This window comes from Passer domesticus, chromosome 1, assembly GCF_036417665.1.
Source record: "Passer domesticus isolate bPasDom1 chromosome 1, bPasDom1.hap1, whole genome shotgun sequence".
Lineage (NCBI taxonomy): Eukaryota > Metazoa > Chordata > Aves > Passeriformes > Passeridae > Passer > Passer domesticus.
This window is the reverse complement of record NC_087474.1, coordinates 135,441,851-135,455,212: the sequence shown is the minus strand read 5'-3', so window position 1 is coordinate 135,455,212 and position 13,362 is coordinate 135,441,851. Positions and strand designations below refer to the sequence as shown.

Genomic DNA, 13,362 nt, shown 5'->3' with positions numbered 1-13,362 from the left:
AGAAACGTATGCACACAAACCCCCCACTATTCTTTATTCTCTTTTCATGGACCAGGATGGATAGCAAAAATAAACTATGAACAACTCTGGGAAAAAATCCTTAAATTTTCTGTAGGATCCTAGATGGTACACTTGGTCTTCTCCAGGAAGGAAATGTCTATTTCTGTGTTATTGTTGGTAAGGCAGTATAGTTTTGTGATAGGAAATACTGTGCAGCTGGGAAAAGAATCTTGAAAATGCTGTTATGCTCATATTCTCTCTATTCCTATAAAATTTCACATTTTGAAATCTTTTTGACAGTTTCATTAAAGAGAAAAAGATAGTCCACAGTTATTGATCTTTTTTTAATGAAATGGTAAAAGAGGTTGCAAAAGGATAAAAGAAAAGTGAAGAGTATGATGTATCGTATCAAAGATTATTTGGGTGATGGAGAGAGTTGTACAATTAGTGTTACTGAGCTTTCAAATAGATTAGAGGCTCATATGTTTGCCAGATTTAAGCTATCAAAGCATCATGGAAAATAATGGGTTATCTAGTTTCCCCAAAGAGTGCATCAAAAGTAGAATGTGTTATTGGAATAGAAATATCAATAAGTAGGTGTTGGTCAATGCAAAAGGAGATTTGACTCATTCAAATGATGTTCATCACATGTCCCACGATATTTCAAAGAACCACGATCATATGTTGACATAACCTATAAAAATGCAGGCCTCTGAGAAGCCAATCTACATTCCAAATTGGTGTTTTCCAGTGTTATTTATAAAGAGAAAAGGATAGTTACTACAAAGCACGTCTTCACCTCATATCATGATGCAACTAGAAATTAATACTTTTTCACCCCTTTTCATTGTTTATCACTTTCTATATACCTCCCTGATTTTAAAGATTCAAAGATCCCTTGTTTGTATCATATGACACAGACAGATGCATGAATTCATGAAGTTGTGATTTTTTTTTTACATTTGTCTCATCTTTGTTATAATATTTACAGATTACATATAGAATACTTCAACAGAACACTTTTTTTTCAGCACCAGGAGAAAGTTTTTCAATTCTAAACAAGAAAATTGGTATTTTTTTTTAGTAATAAAAAATGCTCATATTTCTTATCTTTCCATGGTGCAGAACACACCATTGATCCATGAATTCAGGGAACTCATGGCTTTTATGTTAAATCCCTGTGGGGAAGGGCAACAGAACTGGGTTCAAGAAAATTTACAGATGGTTCTGTAGTCTCAAAGTGCAATCACTACTGAGGAAATAAACACTTAAATTTTCTGTAAATGCCTAATGTTCATTGTGTGGATGAAAGGTTTTGTGCAGTACTTCATGGGCTTGTGCTGATTCCTACAGAGCATTAGGGGCAATTTGAACATTCCAGAGATTCCTGGCTGCAAGCCTAGATTTGATGTCATTACAGGTCTTTATTTTGCTTCTTTTATGTCTGTCTATTTGTTTCTTCATATTGGATCATAACCATGTGGCAATGGGAACATTTTATAGTGTCTCAGTCAGTTTAGTTATCTGGGAAAATCAGAATTATTTAAAATGCTCAGTTCAGTTAGGAATACAGAAGCCCATCCAAATGGAGATGATTTGGATTTCTTTTTGTTGGTTTTTTTGGGGGGCTTTTTGTTTGTTTGGTTGGGGGTTTTTTGTTGTTGTTGTTGTTGTTTTTTCCTTTTGCTATTTAAAAAAAAAAACCAAAAAACAAAATAACACAAAAAAACTATGTTCAGTTGGTAAATATAAAGCATTAATTACCAAAGTTGTCACCATTTATATATATATATATATATATTTTAGGACAGATCAGAAAAAGCAATATCCTCTTCAGCTGCATCATAGTACAAGGTCTATTACTGTCATACTTTTAATCTGAACAGATACAGTGGATAAGTTCTCATGTGGAAGATTTTCCAGGAGGAGCCAAGTTCTCTTTGAAAATATATGATGGAGCACGGTAACCACCCATAGAAGGCCCAAATCAACACATGTTGTTGTTTGAGGTCTCTAAATTTGCTGAGTTTCGTGTACAATGTGGGATCTAGTGTTATGCGGCCACTGGAGTTATCCAAAAACTCCATAGCATGTTTTGTATGGATTCTGCAGAACAGATTTTTCTTGAGCTGAAAGTGTTTTATAAATACTTACAGCTTTTGATTACTTCAGGATATTTTTGAAAGGTTAATGTATACAAAGGAAAGAAATGCTAAAATGCCGTTGGTACTGTCTGCACAGGAAAAATAGAAAGGACAGATGGATATGCATCAAAAAATTGATAGAAAGTTCACATACAATTTTATAGTGAAGAAATTATTAAAAATATTTGAATAAGATTGAAAGAATTAAAATAAGGGCTATAATCAAAGAATCATTTACTAATGAAAACAGCTGTAAAAAATGAGGATACAGTATTAAAAAATTAGATTAAACAAACATACATCAAAGTATACTTAAATTATTTATTTCCATAGAATACCAAATACTAAAAGCAGTTTTAAGAGATGTTTATTTTAGAATTAATTCTTTTTCTATATGCAGCAATATAAATTTGTTAATTTGAAATTTAGATAATATATTTTTTTCAAAAACAATTTTCATCTGTGCTAGAAATTGCAATCATATGACCTTTGTAACATAAATGAAAGTAAGTTAGATAGTTACTGAAGTTATTTTCTGCACTGAGATGAACAGTGACGGGAAAGGGCCAGGATTTCAATCAAGATGTTTTCCAAACAAGAACTACAGCCATGGCTGTGGATGCCTCTGCAAATAGGCTACATTCATTAGCTTCATTGAAAAATATACTTTCTCAGTTAGTTCACTCTGATTTGTACCAGGACTGTTTTTCAAAAAAATGATAAATATTGGTCTTAGAACATTTTTTTTTTAAAGCCTAGAGTCTATTTTTAAGAAATGCTTTTCTTTGTATGTCTTATACATTCAGTATTCAAGGAATTGCACAAAGTGTTTGGATACACTAATCGTCAACCAAGTAGATGTCCAAAATAATTTCTGCACAGCAAATGACCAAATTGCATGTGGTAGTTAGCTGAATATTTTGTTATATATTGTTTAGGAAGATGTAATGTAAGTTCACAATATTGTGTAATTTTTACATATTTGCCTTGTAATACACAAGATAATTAGGAAAAATACAACATACAAAAACCAAAAGAAACTTCACAAATACATTAATGGCATGTTTTGGTAGGCACGGTGGTATTCAGTCAAGGGTTGGACTTAAATGATCTTAGAGATATTTTCCAACCTTGATATTCCTATAATTATATGGCTCTAAGAAAATTAATAGTTTTATCTTCTTTTTATGTTTATGACATTAGACAAAATAACTCCTCTTTAATAAGCAATGAATGTTGTCTTTCAAATAAGAAAAATATAACACAAAGGAGGGATTTGCAGGATCTAGTTTAAAAATGAATGAGTGATCCTCAAAGTGTGAAGAACCCCAGAATTCTTGGGTGGCTTGTCGTCAAATGTTCAGTATTTATATATTGGGAATAAAATGAAAAATTTCTCAAATCTGCTACTGATCATGAAATGGTTTTGAATATGAAAATTCCTTTGAATAGGGAGCAATGCTTTTGCCCACTCTTACATGTATTGCCACAGAGGCAGGAGACTGGCTGAGGAGCTCAGGCATTCCCTGCAGTATTCCAGCACAGGTCAGCCCTAGTTCTCCCTCTGCCAGTGCTTGGGCACTGACACCCTGACAAAATGACCAAAGCACACATTAGAGTAAGAGTAAAACAAGGAAAATTAGAGAGAAAGGAATAAATTAAAAGAAAAAATGAAGGAGTAGTAACTCTGCATCCTGGATCTATCACTGTGCAGGACTAGAAGTAGATTTTAGTTTATTGAAATCACTACAAAAAATCAGGATAGGTTTCAGAGGGACTGCCATTGTTTTGACTAATCTACCATACTTTAGAATTTTGTGTTCAGGGTAAAGGAGGTATTTTTGCTCCAGCTTTGGTCACAGTTCCTCTTGCTACATCCTGTTGTTCTGTCAGTGGATAAATCAGGTTTCTGATAAGCAAGACTGCACATTGCAATTTCATTGTATATGTGGTCCATGAATGAGATCTGTACAGCTCTTTACAAATGAGGGAGGAGAACAAGAGGTTTCTCCTGCGAAGGGAGTCAGAGTGCATATGAAATGCCATAACCCTTTGAGTTCTTTCTGAAAAATAAACGGATTATGTTCATATTTTCCCCGATCTTGGAAGTCTAATTTATTTCTGGATTGCTTGATTTTTTTTTCCCTTTCTTTGTTTTTTTTTTTTTTTGTTTGTTTTGTTTTGTGTTTTGTTGTTTGTTTGTTTTTTGTTGTTGTTTTGTTTTTTATTTTTGTTTTTCTGTTTTTTGTTTTTTGGGGTTTTTTTAAGCATAGCTATAGATTTCAGCAAGAACAACAAAAAGCAGTTTTAACATATCTCAAATGAAAGAGACTATTCAGGTCAATAGTTAGGACTCAGAATAAGATACCAAGAAGACAGGTTTTAACATAAGGCCATTTTGGACCCTGAATAAATTACTTGACATCACCTTATTGTGTCAGTAATACAGAAGGAAAAAATGCTTAGCATACTCCTTAGCAAAGTTTTCCTACATAAAATCGCTACATAATATTATCTTTTAAAAATGTATTTACACCGGTGGACCTCAGCTTAGCTGAAGACAGATACTTTAAACCAATCTCAGTTTAGCACTTCCCATATTCAACAATGGGAAACATTTGCCAGTCTTCCACTTGCTTTTATGCTGAGTCACAATAGTTAACAGTTTTGTTCATGGTGTTAGTTAGCTGTAATACGTTGGTAAGGAAAAGAATTAAGTTCATAACAAACAATGTTTTTAATTTGTCTACAGTTCTTCAGTGTCTGTTTAGGTACCAACAATAAATAGTTGGTATTTGTATAATTGTTCTCAATAATTGGCATGAAAGAAGTAAATTCCTTACTTGAGAAAGTAAGGAAAAAACAGAACATGTATTTGGTGATGTCTTTGTATATCTTTGTTTTGAATCCAATTTGGTCTCATTTCCAGTGAGGATATCAGCAGAAGGTTCAGGATCTCAACATAGGAAGTGCTGAGATTTTTCTGAGTGGTGTTTAATGCTCTGACCTCTCACCTTGGCTCTCAGACAACCTTTATGCCCTGTTCTAACTGGCTAACCATGCTGTTGTCCTAAACACATTAGCGAAGACAAAATGTTTCTATAAGTTCAAATAAGTGATGCATCATGCATCCATCTGTTAATGAACAGATAAAATCCTTTGTAATTTTAAAGGAGCTTTGTTTGTTCTTAATATGAACCAGCTTCATAATGAGCTGAGCTGTGTGTGTATAAATAGCACATTTAGTTAATTGTTTCCTAAAATGAGATAGATTGGTAGCATCTATTTAATGTCTGATTCTGATCTCAATAGAGCCAATTGTTTTCTACTATGGGATTAAGTATGAACTGAAGTAAGCCTAGTCTATTAATTCCATTGCAAATTCTATATTGAGGGAAAAAAAGCAAAACAGAAAAGAAAAATAAATTCAGAAACCTTCTCTTAGGTGAATTGTGCTGATAATTTTTTCTTCCTTTAAATCCCCTGAACTGTATCTTGTATTTTCTGCTCCATTAAAATTATTTCCCAGAAATTTGCTCAAAAATTTTTGGTTTATTTTGTTTTTTTTTTTCCCTAATTTGTGCAATAATTTCCTTTGCCTTAAATGCTATAGATACCAAAGTCAGAATGTTGAAAAGAGATATTACTAAATAAATAGTGGAATTCCCCAAATAAGTAGGCACAAAGTCTTTAATTCCACATGCCACAGGGCTGTTATTGCCAGCATTGAGATTCCCTAATGAAATTCACAACCTGATGAAGTAGATGTGGAAAAGTGCCTTTTGAGATTAGATCAAGACTTTTAAAAGGATATTCCAGGTTTATTTTGGTTCAGATAAAATAACTGTACCTTTCATTTCCCAAATTCAGTTTCTTAATATCCCATAAAGATGTATAGGGGAACTTTTTGTCTCCTTGATCACAGTCTTGGAATGTTGTTTCTGCAGGCTTTGTCCTTTGGCCAACTTCTCTGTATATAACCACAACTCTTCATTTCTCAAAAAGAAGACGTTAAAGTTGTAAAATATCTTCGTATTTGCCACTGGCTTTTTTTTTTCCCTGCAATACTTAGATGAACAAAAGTAGAGGGCTGCTCATTTGTCTGACTGTGTCAGTCTGTTGCTGCAGTTTTGCTTAACTCCTGGGTATGTTTAATCTTCCATTGACAGAGGCTTGCCTTTTCACATGATCAGAGTATGCTTGTGGGAGAACACAAGACCCAATGTGACACTTTGATGTATTTTGCCAATAATATTAAGCTAGAGTACTGGTTGAAATTTAGTATTTGATTTGATTGACATTTATTTAGGGCAGAAGTATTATGCTTATTTGGGTTTTTTTTTCATATTAAATAAGCCAGTTATCCTGTGGAATATAGAAATAGTAAAACTCCTCTCCCTATCAGTTATAGCTATTAAATTTTGCATCTCACTCCATCCTATTAGGCAATACTTTTAACAGCACCATATATATACACTTAGACATCAAGTCAGGCAGAAATACACAGAGATTTTTGCTCTACAGTGAAAGGATATTTCAAATATTACTGGGGGTTCACACACATTTTTATAATCATAGTCAAAATAATATAATTTTGCATACAGTTGCATTTTGGCCTTGTTTTGCACCTCTCTGTCTGCCTAAAATCTTCTCCTGCCTTCATTTCCAAGTAGTTAAAGAAGGTACCAGTTCAAAGATTTCTGATTTTTTTCCTTCTTTGTAGCTTGTTGTAAGTTTCTTATAATGTCTATCACATTGGGCAGTCTTTCTTTTTTTACTGGGTATTATTCGACCTTGAGTGAGAGTGTCACATGTCATTACAGAATTGTAGATAGAGTTCATTAGGTATAAAATAAAGATCAGAGTTCTAGACATTTTGTAGCATATAAATGTTTTAACATTGACAATGGTTGTTGGTCCAGAGACATAAGAGAAAAAGAGGTGCTATAGACAAAAAGGTCCATTAATTTTGCACTAAAGGCTCTACTAGTTTGTATATTATGGATAAACCAAAATACCTAGATTTTTTTTTAATTCTCATACACATCAGTTGTGTCCCTTAAGGAATCTGAAATATATTTATGTTGCTAATAAATACTGAAATAGAAATTAATTATTCATAGGAGTAAATATTTAAACATTCATTGAATGAAACATAAAGAACAATTTAACACAATCATCACTAAAAAGGTACCTTCTAAGATTGGGAGAAGACTGTATCTACTAACAAAGTATGAAAATTATGCATTAATAGCCAGAGGTTTTTTTTACTCTAATATTCTCTTTCATTTAAAATTCTCTGACCTAAAAAGAAGTGTTTTTATGAGGGAGCTATAGGCTATGATCATACATGATATACTGTATTTTAGTCCCTTTAAATGCACCGGAAAAAAATACATGAAACATTTACTGACAGTGCAGAATGATTTATTTTTTATTTAGTTCTTTTTTTTTCTCTAAAAAGCTTCATTGTCTTTTTTTTTTTCTCAGAAATATCCCATCTTCTAACTAAAATGTCAAAACATTCAATTTGAGTGACTGCTACTGCTTCTTCATTAGACTATTACTCGTTATCCATCATAGTGTTTCTGAAACATCTTACAATCTCTTCTCACTCAATGACCATTTTCTGGGGTTTAGATATATTGCTCTATCTTATTTAAGTGTTGATTTTTGTTTGTTTCAGCTTTGCTTTTGAACTGGGAATAATTGCCCAAGCTTAATTTATTTGATATATCCATAGTCATAATATTTAATGATGCATTATTATGCCAGATCTCAGCTGCACAGGAGTGATCCATATTTTTGAAGCAATTGAGTATCTAGAGATGCTAACAAAGAGGTATTTGCTTGCCAGCAAAGAAAGACTAAAATCTATGCATTCAGTGTATAGCATTTGTCAGGCTTTGCATTGGAGTGTGTGTGACAAGTTCAACCTGTTTTCTGTAGATAATGCGTTTTGGGGAAACAAAATAATAAAAAAGTGTATTTAACTAACATAGCAGGAAGGGCAAAGGGATTCTCAATAAACACCATTTCTCAAAAGAGACAAAACTGTGTTTATTCAACATAAACAAATACAGTGAGAAGTGTTTTGCCAGAGAAACTATTTCAAGCTATTTGCTTAGAGTGTGAAAGAGCTTTATTATAGTGAATATGCTTTGTCTTGGACTATGCCTCTTTTGAATTTCAATAATAGCTAAACTCTTGTCCAAAAATACTTTCATTAAATGTACATGTTTATCAAAATGCAGATGATAAAATTGCTGGTAAATATAACTTTGTTTAAGATAAACTAATTACATTTAATATATGTGCGGAAATGAAGCATTCTTTCCATAAGCAGAACCTATCTCATCTAATACTTCAGAAAGGTCCTTGGCATACTTTACAGCTACATGCTGCATTTCTTGAGTTACAGAGTTTGAATTCTGTCAGTCTAAAACCATTGAGTGCAGCATGTTCATAGGAAAGTCACCCAGGAAAATTAAATTTACATAAACAAATTATTCTATCAGCCTCTGGAAACACCTACTTTCCACAATCTTATATATGGTCCAAACTTGCAGTTCTGACCTCAGACATTTCCATTTGCTGATTCCCTGAAATGATATCTATTGACAAATCATATGCCAGCCTTTGTCTGTTTAAATAAGACCATAAAAATGCTAAAATTATAAATTCTCAAAATGTTAGTTTTGTGGAAACCTGTAGGATCCTTACTGATGAGCTATACCCCATTGCCCATGGTTATTGCAAGGACAGGTACACATGCTGAAAATATATGAGCAAAATAAGAAGTCTGCAAGATTCCATCAGCAGAAGAGAGAACACTGCATCTTATATTCACAATTATGCTTCTGAACGGAATATTTCAACATTAAAGCAAATGACCCATATACATCTATGTATACATATAAACAGATTTTTTAAAAAAATCATGGGGATATGCTGAATGAAACAAACATTCCAGTTTTGCCATAATTGTATTATTGTTAAGATTTTCATAGTATAGCAGGAAAATTATTGGTTTGCTAAGGAATTTGAACAAAAAATAGATAAGAATATGCTAACTATTATACTGCAAGTCAACAATATGAAGTATGAAATGCAGTTTACGTACAACTCAATACCAAATCTGAAAAATATAAGTTTATTGGTCTTGCTATCAAAATAAAATAATGCAAGCATACTCCAAAAATCACTAAGTCTGAAACATAATCCATTTCCAAGAAGATATTTGTTGAGTTGATGATTTTACAGGTTTTGTTGCAGGTTTTGTTTGTGAAATCTGTATTCCTTACACAGAGGAAGAACTGCCATGTAAACTGACAGATTCTAGCAGAACATCACTTCCTTTATTGTTAAAGGGGGCTGTTTTACATAATACTAATGCTGAAAAATGTTCAAATGTATGTAAGAAGTTAAATAGTTACTCTATCCTTCATCTTTAAATGAAACAGTTCTGAAGCAGTACAGTGATAATATTTTTATTGATACCCATTTAATGTGCCACGTATTGGATTAGCTGGATTTAGCACCTATTTTATATATATATATATATGGCTGTAATATTAACCATTATATTTAATGTCACTTGGAAAGACTGTTAAACTTCACTACATTAAAATTGTCATCAAAACACAGTTCCTACTGGACTGATGTAGTAATTTTACACATATATCTATCAACCTTTCACTGTTAGCAGCCACTGCATAAGAATGACATGCAAAATTAATTGGTCTTCAAAGTCTGTATGTAGTCCCATTATTTTGGGCATATGGTTCAGTCTAAAAGCACTTGTAGTCAGACCACAAATTTTAAATTATAAGAATGAAGTTGAGAGAGCTACATCATCTCATACAATGCTGTATGTTCTGCCGAGGGCTGTCTGCTCCAAACACCTGGTTCGTGTGTAGCTTATCCCCACCTCAGCAAAAACCAGTTCTGAAACATTTGTAATGCGAGGCAAGTGCAAACACAATGTGCTTATCCACTCAGCAGAAGGTCTGCTTTAAAAATGCCACGATAGGCTGTTCAGTATTTTCAAGACAGCAGATGAATACATATAAATGTAATAAGAAGTGTATGCTTGGTTTCCAGGATCAGTGGTTTTGGCGAGTCAGGAACAACAGGGTGATGGATGGATATCCCATGCAGATTACCTACTTCTGGAGGGGACTGCCTCCCAGCATTGATGCAGTTTACGAAAACAGTGAGGGGAACTTTGTCTTCTTTAAAGGTAAGAAAGAACAAAAGTAAGATTTTTTGTAATGCTTTTGAGTGGGATGATTTCTTGAAACACATCTTGTTTATTTTTACTAATGATTTGTAAATCTTATTGCAAATTGGTAGCTAAATGAAGAGTATATACGTTAACATTTTCTTGTTTGGCAATTACATATTTAATTTATGATTATGTAATCATAATTACGTAATTACATAATTAATGACATTAATTTATGATATCACAGTATCAGGTCATTTGCTCTTACATATTCAATAAAATTTGAAAGTATAAATATAAGACATAGAAATGAAGTGATCTACTATGAAATAATTTTTTAAAATATATTTTGAGAAGACACAATGAACACATTCGCATTATTAATTTTTGTGTAGTTCTCTGCTCTTCCTTTTTACAAATTAATTTCTTATATATTTAAATGGCACCTCTGCTATATATAGCTCACTGTATTGCATTGCATTTATTTCATCTAATACCTGTGATGTTAGGAGTTTCATGTAGGGAAAAATAATCTTTTTCATAGATGTGTATTTAGTGTTTTTAAAGGAGCATAAACTCCAGAAAATAGGTGATTTAGATCAAATTGTTGCTAAAAATTCTCTTTTTAAATTTCATTCCAGATATCAGCTGTTCTTCAAAATTAAAATTCTTGAACATGCACTTTATTTAGATTTGATGATAAAGTTATATGTTTAACAAATCCATATTTAGTAACAAAATAATCAAATTATGTAAAGTAAGTTTTATAAAATAATCATTTGAGAGAAGAAGAAACTGAATAGATAACAAATACGTGAAAAAATATTCAGCTATTTAGTGTTGTGAGTGTTTATTTTTTTAACTCACTACAAAAAAGGTAGATTTTTTAAAGTTGTTGTATTAACAGTTGTTATTTTAAAAAAAATTCATTTTTACAAGTGGAGTCATTATCAGGGAGTTAGAATATTTTATTCACTACAGAAACAGGATCTTGGGAATGTTAAAGAAAACATATTTAATAACATGCAGAAACATTTCATAACAGTACAAAGAAGTTTATGTTTTGCTAAAAGTGAAATTGTATTTTTTGTGTGAATTGCAAGGAAAATGATATTACATGTAGTGCGGTTTCTATTTCAATACAGCAAATGCTTTTACTTCTGTTGCCATAAAATAAACTTCAAGTCATTAACTCTGGAAAGTTTATATGGTTGGGAATCATGATCAAGGTATCTCCAACTCTCCATCCCACTGCTTGATTTTTAGGTCTGTAAGACATGGAAGGATAAAAATATTATTCTGTAGCTATTCCTTTGCACCACTTCTACAGAGAGCAAAGTAGCTACCCTGGGCATTCCAGACTTCTGCCTTGATAATGCTGGGATCCATTATCTGAGCTCCAGACAGAAATGATCAAGCTTATTGTTATAGCTGCTTCTTTTCCTTCCCAATGACCTTGAAATATGTTTCATCATTATTAACTCTTCACCCCCTTCTGACTGGCTCTTGTTAGGTCTTAGGTTGATCCTGTAGTCTGTGGGTTAATGATAACAAACAACAGAAGGAGGAGGACACTTCTCTATTTTTTTCTCTGGGAAATTAAGTCAAGATTAATTAAAGCAACCAGGAACAGCAGGATTGTGCTTTTAGAGATCAGAATTGTGTTCTCCTTTCACATCATCCCTACCTTATGCTATCTGATTTCAGAACAGTTAGTTTTGTGTCTTCTAGATGATATCATATGATATTTGGATATTCTGCTGTAGGGTTGTTTTTTGGTTTTTTTTCCATATGACTTCTTTTCAAAGTTCCTTCCATTATTTTTCCAATTATATTTGTATTATCCCTCTATTTGCCAAGGTCAAAAATCTTTGTATTTCCTTGTGCAATTTTAAAAAATTTTTTTTTTGCTTCTCTGCCATGTCGTTATGACTCTTAATATCTAACTGTTTGTGTTTCCTATCAGTGTAATTTATGTTTTTCCACTGCTACAGAATCAAAAATTTCAGCTGTCTTCTGTGTGGGTGTCCTTGAAAATTCCTGTTCCAAGGATCTCAAGTACCTTGTGGAACATGATTACAGAAATCTATATAAATAGACTGTAGGTAAATGATCATTGTCTCGTTTCTTCTATTCCATCACAAAATTTCCTGGGAAAAGAGTACATGTCCTCCTCCAAAAGGTGCTAGAAATAGACAAGCTGATTGCTGCTAAGATGATAAGCAAGTAGAATGTCTTATCCAGGTAGGGTGCTTTACCAGTCTAAAATTGGTCCAAACAAGTAAGTTCTAGAAGGAGCTTTGAATCTGGAGTCTAGCATACAGATGTGTTAACAAAGCACATACCTAAGCCAATGTCTACATCTGTTATTCAGACAATAAAATAGAAAAGATGGGTTAAGTGCCAACAGAGAACTTGTACTGGTTTAATGTCTTTATGCACTCCTCTGACCCACATTATAATGTCACCTTTACCTGCCCTTCCTTTAGTGCTGACCCATAATATACTACAAATATACAGGCTAGACATTAGGGAAAAAAAATGCTCACAGAAAGAGTAGATGGCCACTGGAATGGGCTGCCCAGGGAGGTGGTGTAGTCACTGTCCCTGGAGCTTCTTAATAAAAGACTGGATGTGGCCATGGTTTAGTTGATAAGGTGGTGTTAGGTCATATGTTGAATTTGATGATCTTTTACAACCTAGCTTGTTACAACCTAGATTCTGTGACAAGTTCCTCATCCATCCCAGCAGAGCTCCATGCATGCCAGCAGGTCATTGACACAGAGAGCAACACCCCCATGCCCTCTTCCCTGCCCATCCTTTGTAAAGAGCCAGTAGCCTTCCATTCTGACATTCATTTGTGGAAGCATCCCACCATGTCTCTGTGATGCCAGTAAGATCACAGCCCTGCAGGTGAGCACAAATTTCCAAGCACATCCCCAACTCCTGTTGTTGTTCTGGATAATATGTGTGTTTCCAATAGAGGCATTT

General features: G+C 33.2%; 1 protein-coding gene across 4 annotated transcripts in view; it reads left to right on the top strand.

The window, feature by feature from the left end:
• Window positions 1–13,362, top strand: part of MMP16 (matrix metallopeptidase 16) — a 172,131-nt gene that overhangs the window by 134,857 nt on the left and 23,912 nt on the right. For all 4 annotated transcript variants that reach the window (XM_064390962.1, XM_064390938.1, XM_064390954.1 and 1 more), the window contains one exon: window positions 10,248–10,386. In XM_064390962.1, coding sequence (XP_064247032.1) covers window positions 10,248–10,386 — 139 coding nt within the window. The remainder of the gene's footprint in view (window positions 1–10,247; window positions 10,387–13,362) is intronic.